General features: G+C 44.7%; 1 protein-coding gene across 2 annotated transcripts in view; it reads left to right on the top strand.

The window, feature by feature from the left end:
* MEIS1 (Meis homeobox 1) overlaps positions 1–24,539 on the top strand; it is a 92,872-nt gene that overhangs the window by 66,458 nt on the left and 1,875 nt on the right. Inside the window, exons 9-12 of one of the 2 annotated variants that reach the window (XM_031599488.2) lie at positions 5,854–5,930; positions 21,417–21,475; positions 22,751–22,840; positions 23,029–23,124. In XM_031599488.2, the coding sequence (XP_031455348.1) occupies positions 5,854–5,930; positions 21,417–21,475; positions 22,751–22,840; positions 23,029–23,087 (285 nt within the window). In that variant the 3' untranslated portion in view covers positions 23,088–23,124. The remainder of the gene's footprint in view (positions 1–5,853; positions 5,931–21,416; positions 21,476–22,750; positions 22,841–23,028; positions 23,125–24,539) is intronic. The other variant, XM_031599483.2, reaches the window with a different exon arrangement.

Below are 24,539 nucleotides of genomic sequence, written 5' to 3'. Positions count from 1 at the left end.
TTTTATTTTCGGCATGGTTGTCAATGCCGTCTGCAAAACCTTTTGCAAGGGGAGCACTGGGAAGCATCCCAGAGCCCATCGGGTAGGAAATGCTTGTGCAGAAGCTGTGCCACAGCACATGGCCCCACTGTAGCAGCAGAGGGCTGCAGCATCGTGTCACATTGCAAGTTTTTATGCGTTTTTAACTTTACAAGGCTGAGCGTGCCTGTTGGTTTTGTGTTTGCAGTTAGCAGTTCAATAGCTCCGGCAGCACCAGGATTTAGTAGCAGTAATGCTATGAAAATCTCGCTGCGGGGATATTAGGCTGTTATAATAAGTTGAGGAAATATTTTCTTTTGGGAGAGGAAAAGGCTGGCTTTGTCTGTAGTGGGACAGTGTCGTATGGAGCGTGTTTTCCTGCTGGGCTGAAAAAGCAACGTGGAGTTTTAAATGCCAGAGCCAGCACGCACTTCAGCAGTATTATCAAGCTGACTCACCGGTCTCAGCCAAGGAAAGAACTGTGCAAACTTTGCAGAGGGGTTTTCTTCCTCACCTCATAGATGCATTCCTAATAAGACAACTTCCTGCTCGCTGCTCAGTATTTCCTCTGGCGTGTGAGCCAGTCCCCTGTGATAAACAGAAGCAAGTTTTCAGCTTCCGAGTTGAATTTTTTTTTTCCCTAGTGGCTCACCTCAGCTCGGCAACTTCTTGTAGCTGGAATATAAGGGAGGTCCCAGAGCCTGTCTGTGAGCTGACCCACGCGGCGTGCAGCACAGGCAGTGTGCTGTACACGTTCTGTATCGCTGCCCCTACATACACAGTGGCAAGGGAAGAAAGCAGGTTGAAGCCCCGTGACTTCCCCAAGTGCGATCCAAACATTTCTGGCTGCTGGCAGAGGCAGGAACCCCCGTTATTCTTTGTGAGTGCTGTGTGTGTGTGAGGATCCAGGGCTCAACCGCTAGAAATTCAAGCTATGTTCTTAGACTACACCATGCACCGCTTTTGTGATGCAAATGGCAGGCACAAAGTGTCCCTTTGATAATGTGCAGTCAGGAGACAAAAAAGCATTCACTGAAATAGCCAAACTAATTCATAAAGCCAAGAGACAATAGGCACACATTATGGATATATAAAAAAAAATTATAGTAGATCAGTTTGATTGCGAGCAATGTAAACAGTTGAAATGTAAACCGGGGAAGGTGGGGGGCAGTGCCGACTCTGTGCATGGGCAAGGCAGGGATCTGGAGTTCGACGTCAGGCGACTGGCAGTTTGTGCTTATGTTTATGCTGAGTTAGATGCGGGCTGAGTTAGGCAAGCTGATAACATCATCACGGTGTTATTTTTCTTTGGCGCTGAGGCTAGCAAGGGGTTAATAGAGGCTCTGGAGAGCTTAGGTTTGGGGGCTTAGTTTCTCTCCCATCACACTCCAGGGTTTAGCTCAAGGTCAGCTGGCGTTGGAGCATTAAGCCGAGCTCAGGAGGAGGCAGAGGGCTAGAGGAAGGGGATGAAAGAACTTCCGAAGCCACCCTCCGACACGTCCAGCCAAGCGGCAGCGCTGCTGCGATAAGGGCTGTGCTGGAGCACTGCCACCGCCCCTCCTGTAGGGCAGGTCCTTCCCTTTGCTGCAACCATTGGGATGTGCCACTACAGCGGGCAAGTCAGAGAGGCAGAGCACTCATGGTGCCTGATGACCAGCATGGGGAAGATAAAGCGCTGTCCTGGCATCCAACATGGGCAGTCTGGTGTGGAAAACTGGATGAAAGCAGTGCGTTTGAACAAGGAGTGTCATTAAGATAGGAACTTGGATGCTTTCCATCTGTACATGCTGTAGACTTTACCCACTGGCCGTAGTCAACGGTGGTTTAAAAAAAAAAAAAGAAAAAGAGATCTTATTGTTTGTTTTGCTAAAAGTGATCTTGGCTCCATTAAAAAAGGGCTTTTATTACGTCTGCTGCTCTCTAAATACCATTCACGAAACGGCGAAGGGAGAATATGATGGAAAGTTGGGTTTTTCTCCCTGTCACTTTGATTTCTTTGTTACAGCTAAAACGACTGCTCTGACTCATATTTTGCATAGTTATTTTTACCTTTTCAAATGTTCCCTAACTGTTCGTATTACCCTGGGCAAATCCCCCCGGGATAATTTTCATTTGCATGCAGACTTTGATGGTGTTATTAAGCAATCACTTCTGTACTAAGTCATTATTAAAAGTAATACCACAGAGCCTCAAAAACACATTAATGGTGCCAAACAATCCGCATTTCAGTGCTAGATTTATGGTAAGGGAAAAGCACCAGGTCCCCCACTGCTAGGTGGATGTTGCTCTGTAATGCTGTAGCAGCATTACCAAATCCAAAAGAACAGCATTATAAGAAAATATCCAAGCTGGGCTCGGAGGTCATTTGCTCTCAGCCTTACTCTTTCAAAATGCTGTATTTTGCTTTCTACCTTTTAAATAAAAAATTCCTTTTGGATTTGCCCTTTTCCCTGGCAAGAGTGTGCCTGCAGCCCCCTCGCAGCCCAGGCTGGGCTGGTTGTGGAAGGAGGCTCAGCCCTCCCTACGTAATCACCCTTTTATGGCTTTCCCCCGCTCTAGAGGTGTTAATGCAGATCAAATGGAAAACACTCCAGCAGGAGCATTACAGCTACTTGTACTGCCCCGCGCACGGTCCCAATCATTAATTCTTATTGTGAGACCTACAGGTAATTCTGTTTGCTCTCCTAATGCATTGCAGCTCTCCCGGTGGTCCGGTCTATCTTTTCTTGAATTCCCATCTTGATCAATTGTTTGCAAATAATTAAGCTTTCAGGAGATAATAGCAGGAGCTAATGTACACAACAAAGTGAAGGTCTCAAGTCACTGTTTATCGAACAGTGGTACAATTTGCTTTGATATCCCAAAGTGGTCTGAGTGGTAGGTGTACTTACCAACGGGAACCAGGGCATTGGTTTTAGGTGCACATTTCCACACGTGTATATATTTATATATATGCAGAAACAAACACAAGGGGGAATGATTTTAAACTAAGACAGGGGAGGTTTAGGTTAGATATTAGGAGGATGTTTTCCACCCAGAGGGTTGTGAGGCACTGGAACAGGTTGCCCAAGGAGGTTGTGGATGCCCATCCCTGGAGACATTAAAGGCCAGGCTGGATGTGGCTCTGGGCAGCCTGGTCTGCTGGTTGGCGACCCTGCACATAGCAGGGGGTTGGAACTAGGTTATCACTGTGGTCCTTTTCAACCCAGGCCATTTCATGATTCTATGAAATATATGATATATATTTAGATGTAAATATATTTTTAAAAAGACCTACTTACCCTGCTTATGTCTTTAAACAAACCATTACAAAGCTTTAGGAAAGCACCTGTTTTGCTGCCTGGGTGAAATAAGGATCGGCACAAACAGTTTGGATTGAATTTCCTATTTCTTCAGAAAGTAGCAGTTCTCAGGGTTTCCCCTTTTCTCTCCATTGCAGTGTGCCGCCTGCCTTTGCCTGTAGCCCAGGCCTTCCTCGCCCCGTGGGTGGGAATGCAACAAGGCTTTGAATGTTTTTTTAGCAACCTAGCCTGTGGCGTGCTGATTCTTTGTCAAGTCATTTTTATTTTTTAGCCTACAAAGGAACAACTGGTACGATCTGCAGAAAGCTTATATAATAAGGATGCCCAGTGCTGAAGATATTTTAGACACACGGGGTCGGAGATGAAAAGCCTGCCGCTTTGGGAACCTTTAGCTAAGAAGGATTAGCAACACAGAGTTGTAGCTGTCATGTGATTCTGGCAATTATTGATTTTTATGAAATTAAAAGTTTGGGCTGTGCTAAGCTACGAAAAAAAAAAATTAATCAGATGACCTTAAGCACACCACAATTTAAGGAATTTGAGACTTTTAAAGCAATTATTTTGACAGTGACTGTATTATTCTGATGGCTAATTTTATCCAGTCTTGTCTATTTGGAAAAAAGTCCAGAACAATTGAAAATTGCTTAATGGAGACAGGGTTCTCCATTCCAATAGCTAGAGGCTGTCTAGTAATTATTGCTTGCTGCATGAAATTAGACACAGTTTGTTCAATTACTTAAAATTAGATCACATGTAAGGTGGCAAAGCGAAATAAGAAAAAGGAACGATTTTGTCCTCGCTTGATGGCAAAGCAATGAAATGGGAAGCAAGCTATAAAGATTAAAATGTTGCAGATCTTCTCTGTAGGGGTTTTTTTGTTTGTTTTTGAAGGGAAGCAAAACGTTGTGCTCAGATAGATAGATGTAAGTCAAGGAGAGCTGTTCATTGGGGGTGTATATGAGGAAGACTATAAAATTCATGCTGTATTTTTGTATGTGGAAAATGCAAACTGTTCATGAAAAGAAATAACCCTCCACCTTCCCCCCCTTCCCTGTTTCCTCCAATTCCCACTTCTGGAGCTCTTTCTCATCCATACACAAAATACAGGGAGTAGGTTACAGATGTGCAGGTTATCTGTGGGCTGACTGTCAGGAAGCTTTATTTGTAGAGGAAGAGAGGGATCCCTGCTAGTTTTGGCAGCACAAGTGTATCTTCAGGAGCTGATGGGCATGGTGGTGGGTTTTGGAATGGGCTCAGTGGGCAATGGGATGCTACGGCAAAAATCCATATTTGGTAAAGCAAAGTAATTCAGCCATGCAACATAGCCATTAGATGTCAGATTATGCTGGTTACAAGAGTGTATTAAATCTACTAAATAGTTATGGTACCAATAAGATTGCTGAATTTTACAAGGTTTCAAATTCTTACGCTTTACAAGGTTTCAGTTTACATCTCTTGCAATATTATGCTGAAGAATAGGTCTGAAAAATATGGGACTCTGTGTTTGTAACAGCAAATGTTTTGTGACAAACAGCTGCTAAATGCCACGTTCAGGTGGGTCTGAGCAGTTTTCCCAAAAGCTCTTACTGAAATGTGATGGGGTGTCTTGCAGCGCCCCTGACCCAGTGCCCATTGGCACACCCAAGCTGGGAGCATTTGGACTCCTGAGCCATGGCTTCTCCTGGGAAGTGCTACATTTGTGGTGCTTGGCCATTTCCTCGTGGGCCAAAAACGCTTTTACAAGGAGGGAAGGCACAGACATAATATCACTAGTGTCATTTCTAGATTCAAGCTTGGATGTGGTTTCCACTGTTGATTTATTAAGCAATCTGTATTCATGCAGAAGCAATTTTTCTGAGAAAGCAATCAAGTTCTCACAAGAAACTTAACTTATGATTTAATTTTAACATTATCTGCAATTAAAGCAGTATTTGTTTTCTGTCTCTTAGGATTAGTGCAGCACAGCTATGTTAATGTTGGGCAAAAATGTGCTGAGCACTGACCTTGCATTGGCCTGCATTCAAAATGCAGGCATTTGTTTATGTTCAGGATGCTGATCTTATTTGCAAATTATTTTGGGCACTGGCGAGATTTGTCTTTGCAATCTCAGAAATCACCACTGCATTTTGGTTTCGGAGCTGGATCGCATTCTTTGTTGTTCTGTGCAATACAGAAGGAAAAGAAAAACAAGATTTGTCTCTAATCGCTCATTGGAGACGAGTGCAAAAACTTCCAGCTAAGGCAACAAATATCCTCTGGAGTATCAAGGTACTGCCAGTATCCTGAGCAGTCATTTCTCCACTTCACTAATCTTTATAATTGGCTTGTCTTTTACTGCCATTAATTAAGTGATGTAGTAGCCCATTAATAATTATAAAAGAGTGACACACCTCAGCATTTTCACCTTTCGGTAATAGATGTCACACACTTCTGTTTTTTTGGGTTTGTGGGGTTTTTTTGATAAAAAGTAGGCCTAAAAAAAAAAAAAAAAAGCATTGTTTTAAATGTATATATTTATTTTGGTGTCTTATAGCACCCTTACCCTTCAGAAGAACAGAAAAAGCAGTTGGCACAAGACACAGGGCTCACTATACTTCAAGTGAACAATTGGTAAGTAACTTTGCTTGGTGTTTTCACGTGGCTGCTGGCACCCCTGGCTGACCCTTGGCATTTTGGAGCACACCTTCATTGTGTCTGCTCCCACATTGTGTTGATACAGAAGGGATGACGTGGGACAAGTGGTGGTTTTGGGTAAGGGGATGTGGAGGTTTGCTGCTGCGGAACACAAGTAGGAGTTTTTGGCCCTTTGCTTTCTCAGTGATTTTGGTGAATTTGGGTCCCGGTCCTCTTGAACTGACAGCCCCATCCATTCTGAGAAGTTTGTTATTGAGCCGTTTGGTGAAAAAATGGGCAAGGATGGTTTGGTGAAAAAATGGGCCTTGCTTCTGCAGACCGTGTTGTTATTTTGTGATGCTGTCAAGTGTTGGTTTTTTTTTTTTCATTATTTTTTAATGCTGTTGGTGGGTTTTTCTTTTTGACTGACAACATTATACCCATTTCTTGTTTTGTTTAAAAAGTCTGGTTCTGTTAGGTTGAACTAACTTTGGGGACAGCTGTGCTCTTGCTGAAGTACCACGTGGGGCAGTTGCGTTTGTTGGTTCTGGGTGAGGCTTGCTGGACCCCTGGCTTGCTGGGGTAGTGCTTGTTTGAGGTATCCTTGCTGGATCTGCAGTGGGTTTTGAGCTGCTGGCTGTCTGAGATGTAATGAAGGCCCCCAGTGAAAATTACTCTTGATTTAAATGTGAAATCACAACGGCGAGCCCTTAAAGAACTTAGATTTATTATCCTTTGTTAGTGCATCCAAATTCAGGTTTCTCCCACTGTCTCAGAACAAGTATCATACTGGAAGTGCATTGCAATCTAATGCCTTGTAAAACTAAGTGTATCTAATTAATTGTCCTAATATTTTCAGATTAGTGTTTATGATGGGAAACCTTATCCTCTTTGAAGTAATACCCAGAAAATGGCCAAGGCGGACGGCAAGCCTGCTGGGGAAAAGGGAGGGAGGAATGCCAGTTTGCAGACAAAAGTACTTTTTCCGTTCAATAAGTGTCAGAGATTAATATTACTGAAGCTCTGATTACATGGCCTAATCCATTTTAGTGAATAAATTTGGTCTTGATGTCCATTGCACCTACATTAACAAACCCTCCTCAGTCAGAGAGAGTGGGAGCCTATGGGAGAGATTTCAGATATATTAAACCCCATTACAGAAAATGTAATTTCTGTCAATATAATCCCGTGTATTCTTCAATTTAGTACTTTAGAGATAACAAGCTACTTACAATATATTTGCCTTTGGAGGATTAATTTACAAAGTGCACTATCTGGGAGACGCAGGCGGGCTCACATAAGCATGGCTTGTAAGGGTTATCAATTTCCGTGACCCCACAGCAGCCCTGGGAGATCAATTTTCTGAAGTCCTTTAAGACACTGAATAAAGGGAAACACCAAATACTTCGTCTGTGCCAAGTAGGCTTCCAAGATACCTTAAAACGAAGGAATAAAAGGAACTAAACGTAAAATACATGTTATAAGTAAACTAAGGCAACGTTTTGACTCTGCCAGGAAGAATTAGCGTTTAGTTCAGCTTTATGTCCCTCAGCTGTTGTCCAGCCTGGTTGACGGGGCTGTTCTTGAAGGTCTACCCAGTGTAGAAGCTGGCTGTGTTTGCAGGACCCTGTTAAAGGGTGGGGTGGAGCAGGTGTGTGTTGCCTGGGAGGGCCCTGGAGCAGGTTCTACCAGATGCCCGTCATTGTCCTTTCATCCCAGTGTAAGCAAAAGTAGCCCAGGGGCAGAGCTCTTATGGGTGGCACCGAGGCTGGGGCAGCCCCAGAGAGGGCTGGGAGCTGCTCTCAGAGTCACCCATTGGGTGAGCACTGGAGGGCAGAGGTTGCAGGTGGGTAGACACGCCATGGGGAATGGTGTGGGCAAGGGTCCTGCGTGGGCACCAAGCTCCGTGTAGGGTGGGCCACCAAGGGAAGTGCTTGTGATGAACTCGGGGTGCATTGAGCTAAAGCCAGGGGAATTTCTCCTGAATGACTTCCCCGGGTGGATTTCAGTACCCATCTCATCTCTCATTTGAGGAGTTTCACTTTGGCTTTGTGTCAGATGTGTTTTTATAAGTTCCTTATGTACAAGGAAAGAAAAAAAAAAAATAAAAGTAGGTCAAAATACATTATAACTGAAGTCTTGCGGATGTAGGGCAGGCTTCCTCTGCTCAAGCTTGTTTGGTAATTCTGCCATGGTGTTACAATTGTATAAATTATTGAGAGAATTCCCCTTTCCTCCTCAGCCTTGTGAAGATATAACACTGCAGAGCTGGTCAGGGCTTTTTGGTCGCGGGTGTTGAATGAAGATGCTGAGGTGCAATAAGCCAGCCCCTGCTCTTGCTGGGGTGCTGAAGAGCAGGAAGGCTGTGGGGCGGAAGCTGAGCGTGCAAATTGCACACTCACTTGCTAAAGAACTGGCCTTGGGGTGCGCTATGGGAACACGCTCCCACCCTTCCCCTGAATGTGTTCCCATATAACACAGCATGCATGAGAATAAATCCTTTTCACCATTTTTTTTTTTTTTTTTTTTTTTTTTTTTTTTTTTTGCTGCAGGGAAAAGCCAGGGCACCGTTGCTGGTTTAGTTCTGCAGTTATTCTTTGGACTCTTAAGTATTTCAGCCATGACTTTAAAAAATTTTGCCTCCCTCCTTAGATTCTTCCAAACTTGTTAACACACATGTACATTTTTGTATTAATGATGAGTCATTGTAAATCACTGTTGCAGAGATTAAATGAAATGCTGAAGGGCAGGCTGGGTGCAGATCAGTCATAAATTATTGGCAGCAACACAGCATGTGGGAATACATGAAATGTGCATGAAAAACATAAACTCATGTCTGGTAGCATGGTCGTTAGCCCAGACTGGGAATGCTGGATTTTCTGGATGGAATTATAAGTTTGCCACAGAGAAGCCAGTGAAGAGAGCATTTGTTTTCCGCAGATTGAAAGCATTTGAACAATTTTTTTTTGTCATATTTTGAATGCCTTTGCAGTATGGGCTCGTTGCATACTTTGGTTCTGGGCTGTAACGAAAAAATGGTGCTTTTCACATAGGGGCTGCCCGGTGCTCGCACTCGAGGGCTGATGCACACAACTCCCATTGATGGTGGGGAGTGCAGGAATGGGGTGATGATGTGAGATGTGCCTTAAAACGTACCAGAGTAGGGCATGTCTTTGAAACATCACTTAGCTTCACCTTTTTTCTTGTGTGTCCTTTCTTTCTCTTAAACTGTGGAATAATCCACGTGGAGGATTTTCAGGTAGGAAAGCAACCTCAGTGAGCCGTCCTTCTCCTCGACTTGTTGGACACTTAACCCTGAGCAGTGTGGGCTTGCAGGCACAGCAGTGGGAGTGGGAAGGGGCACCACAAAGGAACGTGGCAGGGACCTGGTGAGGGTCAGGTTAAAAGGTGCTTTTCCCCTGTGATAAAAACCACTGTGCTGGGATTGAAATATCCAGGAGGTGTGATACAATCACTTATTGCCTCAGCTGAGAGCCAGTCAGGCTAATATTGAACAATCCATACAGCTTCCTTGTTTGTTGCATCCCAGCTGAACCTCCTCTTGTTAAGCACTAATGGCAAATAATTACTCCAAGCAGAGAGGGCAATTCTCATCAAGGGCTGTGTTAGGTGTTTAGGGGTTGTTTGTGCTTTGTGAAGGTCTAGGTACACACAGATAAATTATATTAGTGTATACATAAATACAAATGTGTACATAAAAATATTTGAAGTGTATTAGTATAATAACGTGCCCGTGCATCTCTCTGTATTTGCATGCCTTTTTATGACTCTATGCAGATGCATACAGCTGCATTAAAATGATTTTTATATATATGAAATGTATGTAGATGCGTGTGCACAGTGTGTGCACATACATATAGACAAATATATAGAATTTGCGAATTTGTGAAGCTCTGAAGTCAGGGAATACAAGCCTTTCACTAGGTGCTTCCATTCTGCTTTTTCCAAAATCCCCTTTGTGCTATCTAGGGCACAGACCAGACAGTGACGGAGGAGCTAGTCAATATTTTATCTTACCCTCATTCTTCAGCGCTTCATTTGCTGAGCTGTATTCAAAGCGTGCCTGAAGATGGAATTGATAATTGCTGATGGGCTTTTCTCATGGCGCTTCCCATTGCAGTACCCAGGTACTCCGCTGACCTGTATGTGTGTGCACCAGGTCTGTGGGAGTGCAGGAGTTTACAGTTCCCTGCAAAGAAGAAGGGTAATATTGTCTGGGTGTGCAGGTGAGGAAGTGAGCCGCAGGGAGGTTCAGCTCCAGCACATCCACTTATTTTGGGAGGGTTAGGGACGGAGATGATTCAAGGTGATGGCATGTTGTCTGCATTCAAGGCCCAACAACCGCTGAGTTCATGGAAACTCCAAGTTTTTAGTGCCTTGGCGCCCTACATGTCCAAGCTCCAGCACTGGGCATGGAAGAGAGCTGCAATAGGCTGTAACTGCTGCTGAAAAGTGAGGTTGCAATGATTTACTCGGCAGCTCCCAGACAATCCAAGGCAGCAGCAGATCTGAGAGTCCTGCTCTCCAGTGCAGCGTTCCACTGCTCCAGCCAGGGCTGCTCTTATTTTCTTGCCATTCACTGCCTTATTCGTTCAATTTTGACCATGTTTGGTTCCTGTAGAGATCAATTTTTTCTACATGTCAGTGATTTGTTCTCATAACAGATCCATCGTGGTGGTGATTGAGGCTTTGCAAGCTGGTGACTGGATTGCTTGCTAGGGTGCAAGCAGCTCTAGCAATACAGTTTCCTACCTCTTGAGTTCTTGATTTTATGACTTTGGCTTCTTTAAATGTCATTTTTGTGTGTAATTTCCGAGGCTAGCAAAAAAAAAAAAACAAAAAAAAACCAACAAACCAACCAAACACACTGGAAAAATTGATCAAATAATGTAAATTTCCCTAATCTCATTCTTGGAGACAGACGAAGTTATTCTTGTTGAAACTTTATATGGGAAATAAAATAAAATAAATAATAATAATAAAAAAAGATCTAACGCTGATGAAGGGAGATGCAGATGGGGCAGATGCAGATGGGGGGGATGCAGCCCCCAGGCTTTGGGGCTGGGCATTTAGCACTGACATCAGCTTTGCTCAGTTCCTTCACTGAGGGCGAAACTCACCCCGAGCGAAAGGCCAGAACATGACCAGCGCACCACTTTAGTCCCACTTAAGCACTATTTTTAGGATGTAAGAGGGGGAGGAGGCCTGCAGGAGGGCACTGCTAAAGCAGGTGCTGGTCCTGGACGCTGGGTGGATTTCCAAGCCTGGTGCCGACCCAATCTCGGAACACAACAGGCAGTCATGGAGCTTTCTGTGCAGCCCTGCAGAACGCACTGCACGCAGGGGTTTTGGTTAAAGGAGGGTGAAATGCACGCTTGTGTTCAGATTTATCTATCACTGCTTTTGTTGCAGTAAACAGATTAAACGAGAAAAGGTCAAGATGCAGTTTGAATCTGTGTAATAACATAACAAATACTTTTCTCAGTAATCAGATACAGTAACTGCAAGTACTTATTTACTTGTAAATGTTAAAACATTCGCAAATTAGCCTCTCAACTTCAGCAATACAAACTTAATCAGAGACCTCGGATTTTGGAAACCGTTCTGCTTTTCTCCTTTCTGTAATTTGAGGATATGTTTACAGATGTCATTTAAACACCGTTTCTTTACTGGGAATACACATAAAAAGCCAGGAGATGGAAGTAAGAGAGGATCTGTGTTTCAGGTTTGAAGAACACACAATGTTTGTTATTCCAAAGCAAAACAAGACGGTGGGTGTTTGCCTCGTGAAAGTCACCGCCTTCCCCACTCCCACCCCTCCCAGGAAACACTTTGCAAGCCCAAGAAAAACATTAGAGAAGGATCTTGCTGGGTGAATTGTTGCACCACTTGAGCAATTTGGAATATGTGTGGTAAATTAGCTGTTCTAAGCGTACCATGTGCTGGGCTTTTAAAGCAGATTTTTACATTTATGTTTTCACTAAGTCTTAGCTAATTGTTACGCCTTTCACCTTGAATGCCAATTGTAGTAATAATATTACATCTGTAGTCTGTTTCTCTGTTCTTAAATTACAGCAATCAGGAATACTCACTAGGTAAAATACTGTACAGTTACTCATAAGAAAATATTGAAATCAGAGGAAAAATGTTTAGCTTGCATATTGCCTTAGACAGCCCTGGAGAGCTGCCAGCCAAGCAAGGTATTATTAGAAAAGCCAAGCAAATAGCTTGCAGGGGGAAGAGCTGTGAATCCAGAGCCATCGGGTGCTGTCACGTCACCAGGTTTAGATGCATGCTGGGTTTGTCAGTGTGTTTCAGCTTGATGAAGCCATGTAAAAATGCAGTGCGGTGCTATGAGCATGCGGAGTGTTGTTCAAGTGAGCAGGTTTAGGGAGTCTGGGCACAAAGGAGTGTTTTCTTGTGAAGGACAGCTGCTTAGAGTGGGGAGATAAAAGGAGTTTTGGAGGAAGTGCTGCCCTTCTCCTCTAGGACCTCAGCTTTCAGGCTGCTTGCTCAGCCCATTCTGGAGCCCAACAGGGGCTTGAGCTGCCCCAAAACCCACTGCCATGCTGTCTGGGGGCACTGGGAAGGTTCATCCCTTGAGCATCCTTTGCCATCCCCAGGGCCAGGCTGGGCAGAACCAGGCGAGGAAATGCTGCAGAATAATTCTGCACAAGCTAACGAACTAATTAATAACAACCTGACCATTCCACAGCTACAATAAATGGTATTGGAAACATTTGCAAGTGCATAGCAGCACAGAAGATTTCTTTTTTGAGTGAGAGAAAGGTCAGTTCCCATGGCAGAATGCTGCGTGCTGCAGATGCAATTGAGTTGCTACCATATGATCGAAGGCACCTGGTGCTTTAGGAGTTAACGTGCAGCAAAATCATTTTTTCCCTTGGGCTTTCCATCCTCTTCCATGGTGATTTTGTACCTGACAAACTTTTTAGTCAGTGCATTAATATTCTGTAACAAATGTGCTGTCAGGTGTCACAGAGATAAGATTAAAAGGCACTGTGCAAACATTCTCCGGTTGCTCTTTTCTCCACTCCTGCACTGGCTGTGCAGGGCAGGATCAGGGTAGGGATCAGAAGTCTTTGTTTGCTGTTTTTTAAAAGGCTGAGATTCAGGTGTGCACTCCTTGGGAATGGGAGCTGGGCTTGGAAGAGCAGCCAGGATGCTGGTGTGTGGTGGAAGCACCATGCTGTAATCCGAGGGCTCTGGCTGGCTTCTGAGAATGGGACTTGGGGCTCAGCTCCTCTTAGATTGTTCCATCAGAAAAAGCAGCCTCAATATTCCAAAATGAGAGAGAGAGACAGAGAGAAGGAGAGAGCAGTGGATTGCCATTTCTTTGCAAGTCAGGTTTTAGTCTGTTCTTGTCAAATCTACCTGAAGTGTTTTTAAGGATAGTTTGTCTTTCTGGTATGTTGTGCTTGCACAGACCTGATCTCCACCTATTTTGTGTCAACAGTGGCTGAGGCTGGCGTGCAGCATTAAGCACTGTGCACTCTGGGAAAGTGCCCTCAGAGACCCCCTCTCTCACTTACATCATAAGCTAGCTTCGGGCTGCACCTGCATGAAACAAACCGTGCTTCTGAGTGCTTGAAAAGTCAGCCTGAAATATTAAAAATGGGGCAAATGTTGCCTCCTTGTTGGATAAAACAATTTTCCCTGCTCAAAAATGAAATGCAGCCAGAAGCACTGCTTCTGAGGCAGGGGAAGCCCTCAAATGATGTCGTGTGACGGAGGTATGGCTGGTTCTAATGGCATTAAGGCTAACGAGGCTTCCGTGTGTTCTTGTCCTTTTTCAAAGAAAAGAAAAGAAAGAGCAGCAGATGCTGTGGAAGGAATACATTCCACAGACTTCAATGAAATCTAGGTCATGTAACAGTTTCATAGGTTATTATTTGTTTTTTTTTCTGCCCAGGCACTGTAGTCTTTGTGGCTTTTTTGGCTAGCAATAAAATGAGGCATCATTTGCTCCTTTTCAGCTCAAGCTTATCCCAGAGGTGTGCAGCTCCTCACTGTTTTATAAGCATGGTTTGTAGTCCTTAGTTCATCCCATCTTGAGGCTGAGCTTTACGTGTCCCATGGTCTTAAAAATTCCTTTTGTCTTTGACATTCCTCTGACCTCCCCGCCCGTGTTTTGTTTTCATTGCTTTCTGTGGATGTCTTTTCTGCTTCCCCAAATAAAATACCATCAGGAGTAGGATTATAGGCAAAATGAATTACTTCACTTAATGGGAAATCATGTTTAGGTAAAGCAGATCACAAAGTAGGTGATCAGCAGCGGTTGGACAACAGTGTTTTGATGTAGGATGTCTTGGGGGGAATTCATCCAGAAGAAGTGTGTGGTTGTTTTTCTGGTTGGCTGTGATTCAGAGTTGTGTCCTTTGTGGTTTCAGCCAAAAAAAAATCATTTCAAACGAGTTTCCCAGGTGCCCACATCACACAGAGCACACCAACATGTGCGTGTTTGTTGTCTCAGCCATGGTAGGGAGGGCCCGACCGCAGGAATTAAGAGCTTCCCCCATCCACCCCGAGCTGCTGCCTCAAGGTATAGACCAGAGCATACCAAAGCCGATCTCATGTGCAAGTTGCAGGTCCCACAAATAGGTTATTTAGATCCTTACCTTTTTGGTGAGCAATTTATTGGTGACCCTTGGTTGGCTTTACCTTGTTCCGCAGGCTGGAAGGAGCTGGTAATGGGATGCCCATTGAGGCTGGAGAACCACAAATAGCTTCCAGCTCTGGTGCCATACCCAGTGTAGGTAGGGATGAGTGTGGAAAAAAGCTGGCTGAACGCTGCTCCAAGTTTGATACGTGGGAATCTGAGGGCTAAAAGGAGGTACCCCTGTGTTTAGACCATAGAACCACAGAATCATAGAATGTCTTAGGTTAGAAGATCATATGGTCCCAACCTCCTGGCTGTGGGCAGGGCCAGCTTCCCCTCAGATCCTGGTCTTAGACCCTTGAGGACCTCCAGCAATGGGGCATCCACAGCTTCTCTAGCCACTCTGTTCCAGTGCCTCACCAGCCTCATGGTGAAGAATGCCTTCCTAATATCTGATTTATATCTTCCCTCTTTTAGTTTAAAACCATTCCCATTTTCCTGTCACTACACGTTCTGATAAAGAGTCCCTCCCCAGCTTTCCTGTAGACTCACTTTAGATACTGGAAGGCTGCTATACAGTTTCCCTGGAGCTTTCTCCAGGTTGAACAAGCCCAGCTTCCTCAGGTCCTCTTCACAGGAGAGGTGCTCCAGTCCTCTGAGCATCTTTGTGGCCCACGTGTATGGCAGGAGGAAGCCCAGAGATCACCACAGTGGCCTAAATAAAAGATGCTGCTGAATCAACAGAGGAAAATTCCACAGTGGAGAAGGGACTGCCGATCTGCTTGTGCACCACTGGCTCCTATGCAGAGCGAGTGTTTTAGGGGTGGGAGAGATTTTGGCTGGCAGCGTGTTGCAGATCCAGCACTGTGTTGAATCAGCGTGAGTTAGAGCAGCCTTAACGCTGCTCTGCTGGATGAATCCTTGCCATATTCCTTAAAGGCTAATTGTGGCACACGGAGATCAACAGAGTACAGCTGCACTGGGATTTGGGAGTAGGGAAGAGACAGGAGGTCAGCCCTGCTGGCACGTTGCCATTTAAAGATTTCCCCTTACATCATCTGGCTGCTGAGGGCGAGTTTACATCTGCTCTGCACCACAAGGGAATTGCGGTGTCAGGGAAGGAGCTTGCCGTGGGCCCCCCCAGCACAGCCCCACATCTGCTGGGCTCTGGGGCACCGTGGGGAGCAGCCCAGGAGCTTTACCTGGCCCATCATCAGTGGGATTCCACTTGAGCAGGACTTTGTCTGAGGGCAGAACAGAGGTGGTGCGACAGGGAGCTGTGGGATGGAGCAGGAGAGAAAGGCAGCACAAAGGGCTTGACAGGGGGTCGAGCATAGGACATAGCCACAGGTAGAGCTAGCTGAATGTAGGGCATGGCTGGCTCTGCACAGGGAGTGCCTACCTGATCCCAGCTCCCTGCTTTCTATTTTTGCGCTTGATGTGCTCTGTACATTAGCAGGGTTGGCTTGCAAGAGATTCAATAGCACTCTCCTGCTTTCAAGCAACTTTTCTGAATGCACAACATGAATACATCGGTGGGGTCACATAGTAATGCTTGAAGTCAGAAGCTATTTTTAAAACTAAATTGCAGAACCACACGTGGCTTTCATTAGTGCTTTACATCAAATTTGTCAGCTAATTAGTGGTTTTTCATCACTCGTTTTGCATAGTATTTTATTTGTCCGCTCTTCAGAGTTGTCCCATGACACCCACGGCCCTGTATGCAGTCACAGGGGCTGAGGCTGCCAGCCCCAAGGGAGGAAGAGAAGAGCCCTCAGGGCCCTTCCCGTGTTCCCAGTGGATGGACATACTGGAGCCTACCCCAGCATTGGGTATCCAGAGTGGGTGCTGAGCAGCCTGTGAGCCTTTTTCCCTCCCTACCTCCATTTAGTGTTGTGGGTGATGCATTGCAGTCCTGAACTGTCTTCCTTTCACAGGAGGAGGAGAAACCAAGAGAAGCTGCCAAGCATGACTTCAGAAAGTCTGACTTTAAACTGAACCAAATTTCTTGAGTGTCTTGGATTTTCTTATATATGTATGTGTATATTTATATATATATATATTACAAATAAAGGGAGTAGGAAGAGCATGGGTTGCTAATGACTGGTAGTTACGGGTCATTAAGCTCACTAACTGACTTCAGGATCAGAACTTTCTAATAATGTCTGCAAGCACCCTTTTCACATTTATTTCTCATTTTAGGAGAGGGGAGATGTGATTACCACTCAAAAGTCGGCGGTTATTTGTTCAGTTCATAATTACAGGGGAGCTTTTTGTTTCTAAGGCTGTTTTTAAAACACTTGACATTATTCTGCAATAATTTATGGATTTTGTTACTTTATTTCTTTATTTTTTTTCTTTTGCTCGTTCTTTGCAAAGCTCTGAAAAATGAATGCCCAAAAAGAAAGTATGTTAAAATAAGGAATAAAATGGTTACTCAAGTGTAACAATCCCAGTTTATTGCACACTTTCCATTTAAATTGTTTTTATTAAAGATAAACCTGTTAAGCGTTGAGGAATTAAGTGCTGAATAGAGAAAGTTGTTCCACTGGGGTAAAAATGAAGGATCCCCATATGTGAAAAAGACCCTGACTGGTTTTACAAGTGAAGTATTGGCCCGTTTGAAGGGCTCTGGCTACTTTGGCATGTTACAAAAATGATTTGTTTGTTGTCAGGAAGGATATCACTTCTTTTTCATAGGGACAAGAGACATTTTAGCCGTGGTGTTTGTAGGTATTACTCTCCTTAAGCGTGGTTTGCCAAGGGGAGCTCAGAGCTGAGATGAGGCAGAGGGATTTGGGAGGCTTCCTGGCACTGCCATTGCACACAGACTTCTGGCTGGTAGCCCACACTTTGGGATGGAGTTGACAGTGCCAGAAGTCAGTACTGGAGTGGCGCTGTCTTTGCTGGGAGGCTGGGGGAGGGAAAACCCAATGTACCACTGAGTCCGCAGCAGCACCTTCAGACAGCTAAGGCTGGGTAATGGTAATCTCACTCCAGAGTTGTACATTGGAAGTCCTCATAGTCGCTCTGACGATTCTTGAGCAAAGGTGACTTTGGAAACTATGACAGCAAAGGATGGCCTCGTTTTATTCACTCTACAGAAGTGAGACACAAGGGGAGAAAGAACAGATCTGTGCGGAAAAATGTCACTGGGGCTGTAACCTGAGCCCAGAACTCTGCGCCTTCCCAAGGGTTTGGTGACCCTCCGAAAATCCCTGTTCTCTGGCTGCTATTACTGCTGGCAGTCTCCAGCTAAAACAGCCTTTTGTCACCAGCATCCGTGAGCTGCTTGCTGGGAAGAAACAAAGCTGGTGTGTGGTGACAGGGTGGCCAAGCTGAAGGTCGGAGTGTGGTGCAGATTGGGCATCACTCCAGGCTGGTTTCTGCCATGAGACAGGGATGGATCGGGGCACAGGGCAAGGGAAAACATGCCACCAAAATGTAAAGGACACAAAAGTGTTTCCTACACCTTGGCTTGGGATTGGGCAGGTGTAATGGCTTCTTTTTGCTTGCTTCTTGGGGCATAGCAGCAAATTGCCATCCTCACAACCAGCAGGGCAATGAAAAGTTAACTTAACAACAACAAAAAAGTCTTTAGATTTCTGTGTTTGCCCAACTGTCCAACTGTTCAAACAGTTCCTCCATGCCAGATCCTTCCCCTTGCAAAGAGAAAAACACACGACCCAGAGCCAAAGAGCCAGTTGGCTGCACGTGGTTTTGCTGGGAGGTGGGTGCAAGCCATGTGCTGGAGATGTTCTGTTTATTCCAGTATGGATGCTGCTCACTGGGGAAAGAATAAGCAGAATGCACTTGTCAGAGCAAGCACAGCAATGTGCAGAGCAATGGTACGGGGAGAAATGCACCCTCTGTGCAACCCTTAGAACCTGAGTGGATCTTTACTCACGTCAGTAATGTTATGCTGTGGTTTTGAGTTTTATGCCTAGTTGTATTTTGAGACTACTAAATGTAAATAGCTCTTAATATGTGGATGCATACTTTAGATCTTAATTCCTCTAAACTTGTGAAAATCAGAGTGGTTCAGGGTTTCCTATCCTCGAGGTAGGTGAGTGTGAATCTATGGGAAAAGGAGCAGTGATAGTTTTCCCATTTGCTTTTCTGTGCCACCCTTTTTTGCTGACATTATATCAGCCCAGCACTCCAGAAAATCCAAGCGTGATCAAGAGATCTCAGCCCCTCTATCAAAGAAAGCAGCAGAGAGCATGAAGAAATTGTCCCTGTGCTGCACATTTCTGCAGCCAGAGCTAGCTCTCCGCTTTGCAGAGTTCACAAATGTGATTTATAAATGTAACAGCACTGCGTTGTGTTCTCTCAAGGCAAAGCACATTAATAGTTTTAATCTGATGGCTTCTTATGAATTCCAGGTTTGGGATGCAGGAAGAAACTTGAAAGCAAATACTTTTTTTTTTTTTTTTAATGCATAGTAGTTTGGAGTCTACTATAATGCAAAGTAAAGCATTCTGTTACAAAGGCAGGGAGGATGGGACAGAAGGTTAAAGGGCATCCTGGAAACAAACAGCTGGACCAGTTTATTTAAACAGATACAAGGATGGGGAGCTGACCTCAGTTTGACTTCTAGGGGGAGGAGCAAGAATGTCATTTTATTACTTTGCCCAGAAGGAAAATGTTCTTGCATCTGAATTCACCCCGAAGACATCCAAACACAGGGCTGCTTTGCAGATCAGCCACTTCTATAAAATACTTAGAGGAATGCACAGGAAGAAGGGAACTATTAAGTACCTGTGTTTGAAATGCGTTTAAAGCAGCCATCCCAAGTAATAATATAGGGCAGACAGGTGAAAATACATTCTGCTGTAGTCACCTCAGCTGGATAATTGTGCTAAATATTGAAACGAGAGCCTCATACTTAATAAAAACGCTCGGAGGAGAAGGGGGAGGCTGTGATGTTTGCGTGAGCATCGTTAGCACTGTGTGTCTCTTTGGTCTGGAACCATTTGGAGCTTCAGTGCCAGCTCCTGAGGTCCTGCAATGGGAGGAAGGAGCAGTACTGCCAGCGGCTGCAAAAAGACATGGCTGGGGCACAGGGCTTTGTGTTGTTGTTTTACTTGGGAGAGTTGCTGTGAAAATTGCTTTCTGCAAATGCAGATTACAGATATTAAACAATTTTCTAATTGGTCATGGAGCTAAGGCAGCTAATGGGGGAAAAAAGCAGATTTTTTTAATTGCTTATTTCACATGGTGTTTGTGCTACACCTGTGCTTATAATGAGAAAGGAGAATTAGTCTAACCTTCTGCTCACATGATTCTGATTTTCATGGTTTGTACAAGATAATGATAAACTGATTTGCAACACTGTTGGCTGGAGTGAAGGGTTTCTTGGTGGAAGTGTGTCCAAAAATTGACACAATGCTGTTGCTGGCAACACATGACCTAGTTTGAGCATAAGGTTTCCAGAACACGGAATTTGGGTTTTTGTGTCGTGGAAGGTTTTGAGCCCATTTCCTCAAAACTGCCTTGATTAGCACCCAACATCTTGATTAATGTTAGCAGGCATTTGTGTGATGAGAAGCAAATAGGAGGCACCCCAGATTGCATCCCACTGCCTTTATCTTGGCTGCAGGAGAACCCTTGCTGAGCCGTAGCAAAAGGCAACAAAAACAAGCCCCAAGTCTCCCTTTGTGTGCTTTAGCATCGCATTTTCTAATTGTGATGTGGCCTTACCTATTCTTACCCTTCTTCTTTTTTCTTATTTCTCTCTTAAAGAACTTAGAGACTGGTTCTGAGACTTTGCGATGCCATAAGTAAATCTCGGGGGAGATTTTTTCCAGGTGGCTTTAATGAAGCTTTCTGATGAGCAAAACCACAAAAGCAGCTCTTCTGGCACACACTGGTGGGACGGGTTTCCAGCCACACTTTGAGTTTCTGCTTTCAATGCCACCAGGACTTGTGCAGAGCAGACTGGGGCACTTGTGCTCTCCCCTCTCTTTCTGTTTCTCTCCAAATAATTTTGAGTATCTCTTTCCCAAATCAGCATTACAAGGTTGGGGCAAAGAGCTAAAAACCAGGAGGAGTACGGTTGCAGAGGGCTGTTTGTAAAAAGGACTGTACCTTTTTTATTTCCAAAGATCTGCTTTTCATTGTTCGGGGGGGAATTTTCAGTAGTCCAGTAATTACAGTTTAACAAGATGTTTGCTGTAAATGGTCAGGCCTAGCTGGAGAAAACAGGATTATAAATTCAATTACTGTAAAGCTATGACCTCGCCTTGACCCCTCAGACTTTGCATAAAGAAGGAGGGGGGAAAAAACCCACCAAGAAATGGCTATGAGGAATGCAGGGCTCTGAAGTCCCCAGCAGTGTGACTTAGTGGCGATAAAACTCCAGACGTTCCCTCATTTGATGGTGCTCTGCCATCACAGTTCATTATCTTAATAGTGGGCATTAAAAGAGAATTAGGTTTGCGAGAGGTACGGGAAGGTTTTGATAATAAAAATTGCAAAAAGAAGTCAGAGGACATGAGACAGAAATGCCACTAATTAGGAGGAGGCAGCAGATGCCCTTATGAGCATCCCTCGGTCGTCACCCACTTTTTGTGCCCTGCTCTGAATCGCCAAGAGTGTCGCTGGCATTGTTTCCTGGAAACTCTGCTAATTCCCCTGTGAAAAGATGCAATGGAAGTGTCCAACTGTGGTAAGAGAAGGCCAACATAAATCAGCTCCCAAACCCCAAGCCTGGGCTGCCAGGGGTCAGCGGGGGCCAGGGGCCGGCTGCGTCTGAGCCCGCGCCAGCCTGACGGAGCGCGGTGTCGGGGTGAGGCTCGGGGTTGGCCGTTCCCTAACCGACTACTTTACTCTTTTTGTTGCAGGTTTATTAATGCTAGAAGAAGAATAGTTCAGCCCATGATAGACCAGTCCAATCGAGCAGGCAAGTCCCTAGTAGTAACCATATTTGAGTCACGCAGGCAAAACCCATCCTCGAGCCATGCACTGGGAGGTCCATTACCTGGTAAATAAATGAGAAATGAGCACTGGGAGTGACTGACAATTAAAATAAGACCGGCTTTGTTTAATTCAACGGCAATCGTTTTCCATGATTAAAATATTTGGGGAAAAAAAGTCAGTAGAATTCAAAGAAGAAACTAGAATTACCTGCTCAATGACCAGACCTTCCTTACACATTCGGAATTAATATTCTTCCTATTTTTGTTGCATTTGTTTTGAGTTCTCCCTCCCAGCTTTTTCTGCTCCTGTGACCACTCCCTGGTGCATGGCTTGGTGTGGAATTGCTGTAAACTTTATTACCTGTCAAAAGGGCAGAGGGGTCAGAATCGCTTGTGGGACTCAGTAAAGTTCAAAGACATTCAATGAGGTAGAGCTTTATGTGCTTTAATAACCCAAGGCAGCTTACTTCTGAAGCCAGATTTTAATGTACAGTTAAAACCAAGGCTTTAGGTACTGGGACTCGCATAGGGTCCCTTTGTCTCTCATCTCTTCTTTTTAGTATCTATTGGGATCTTGGAGTGGTTGGGTTTCCCTTTTGGGGGATTTTTTTTAATCCAAAGTTTTCACATTCTGGTCCCGCCTGGGGCTACAGCTTGCAGCTCGCTGTGGGTATTTACCTTTACCCTGAGCCTTTTTTTTTTTTTTTTTTTTTTTAAACTATTGGCCATATTTACCATTTCCACTGCTGAGCCTCTCTGCCAAGCTATCCAAATCCATCGTTGTCAAAGATGCCTTTGGGCAGCGCCTTCTCCTCGAGCACATCTGATTATTTGGCCATTAGAGGTAAATCTCTGGCAGGGACATGCTCAGATCCCACTCTTGTAAAAGTGCATGGATGTAATTTAACACACTGGGATTTCAGTGTGACTGTTCCAGTCGTAAAATCCAGCCCCTGCACAGGTCTTGGCATTGACGTCAGCAGCAGCAGCAGCTGGAGCCGGAGCTCATCACGTCTCAATATTTTCTGATGGCCAACTTCATTTACTTCCAAACTCACAGGAGGAAATTAAGCCTGAAACCTGCAGGCTTGTCAGCACGGCCACCTAATTTGAACAGTAGATGTTTTTTTCTCTTTTTTGAGCCCATGGTGGTGGTCATCCTTTTGATTCCCTCTTAGTCCACGGGTGCTGGGGTTGTGCCTTGACCCAACGCAACCATTTGGGATGCTGCTGACAAGCCCTCTTCTGTGTTCTTTCAGTAAGCCAAGGGACGCCCTACAACCCCGACGGGCAGCCAATGGGAGGCTTCGTGATGGATGGCCAGCAGCACATGGGCATCCGAGCGCCAGGTAAGGCCCGGCCCAGCCGGGTGCCCGCTTCGCCCCGCTCCGCTGCCTGCCTCACTGCCTGTCCTCTGCCCGCGCCGCCAGGGCACCATGCTCCTTCAGAGGGCTGCGGTTTGGAAAAGGGGCTTTCGGCGCTATCTGTTGACTTTGCTCATTCCCTGGCATCTTCTTGGATTTTTCTCTCCCTCTAGGACCTATGAGTGGAATGGGCATGAATATGGGCATGGAGGGGCAGTGGCACTACATGTAACCTTCACCTAGGTACCCAATGGCAAAGCCAGGGGGAAGTAAGTACGAATGGGGTCTTTGTTCTCACTTTGTTCCAGGGATATTTTTCCTCTGTGCATTTCCCTACATTCTCCTTGCCCATAGCTTCATGCTTGTTCATTCCTCTCCATCCCGCGCCTGGTCTCCTCCGGTTTCCTTCCTTTCCCTCTGGTTTGAGCAAGCTTGCCAGCTCCCGAGCCCCGCGCGCGATGCACATTTCTGCGCGTTGCTATCGCACAGCGCTGACCACATGACAAAACAAGAAACAGCCGGGAGGTGGGGAGCGAGTCGTCATGGCAACAGACTGATTTGCAAAATGTAAGCAGTCTGCAGCAGTGCAGGGAGAGGAAAGAGCATGTCCCCAAAGTGTCATAAATCTGTCTAACCGCAGTTGATGCATGAGTTACATTTCTACACTAACCTGCAAGACACCAAAAAGCCAAACAGAGACTTCTTTTAGGTAAAATAAACAGCAGCTTCACTTAGGGCTAGTTACGTTTTGGAAGGCGATCAACGAAACTTTGATTTTTTTTCAAGTTTATTTCTCTTTGTCTGTCCATCATAATGGGATTACGTGTGGCAAAGGAAAAAGAGAGAATACAAAATAGAGGTGTGCACAGCAGGCTATGGAGCTTAGCCCAGGCTAATTGACTATATCCAAATTAAGTATGCCATCACTTGCAGTGTGACAAATGGATTTGACTTATTCAGTATACAAAAATAGAGATCATTAATGCAATCTTCAGTGGCAGACCTCGTGAAGAAAGCCTAGAAAAACTGTCCCAGATTTTTTTTTTTTTTTTTTTTTTTTTGGGCTCTTGTCTTTCTATAGGGGAAAATACATTATACAAATTTTTGTTTAAAAAAGAAAGAAGAAGAAGTGAAGTAAAGCAGCTTGAAACACTAAGGCACCGGTACCATGCCCAAGTGATACCCAATCTGTTTCTCTCGCTTTGTTGCTGGAGTTAGGAGCAATTATTTGGACATCCTTGCTGCTCCCCTGCTTATTGGAGGAGAGCACTTGAAGTTCCCAAGGCCAAGGGTGTCTGGGAGTCGTCTTCGCTGGGTGCGAGTCAGAACAAAGTTTTAACAATTAGCTGTGCAAACATTCCACCGAGCTTGGGAATGCAACAGCCTTATTACCTCACCATGGAAATTTCTAGCTTAGTTAATTTAAATATTGTTTCTTAGTTTCTGGGTCAATTAAATTTAAATGATGTATTTTATGCTTCGTGACCAATTAAATTAATAGGTTATTACAAAAAATATTATCATCTTTTTTGATTAAAGAGCTGTGAGTACAGTATATTTTATAAGCAATTTTCATTAGTTCAAAAATGTTCCTTTAGGCTAGATTAAGCAGCTATTCATTGCTAGAGCCTTGAGACCTGATTCCAAGGTGTTCGGAGCATTCACGGTGCACTATTACTTAGAA

Source organism: Phasianus colchicus, chromosome 2, assembly GCF_987193195.1.
Source record: "Phasianus colchicus chromosome 2, bPhaCol1.hap1.1, whole genome shotgun sequence".
NCBI lineage: Eukaryota > Metazoa > Chordata > Aves > Galliformes > Phasianidae > Phasianus > Phasianus colchicus.
This window is presented reverse-complemented; position numbering and strand designations above follow the sequence as displayed.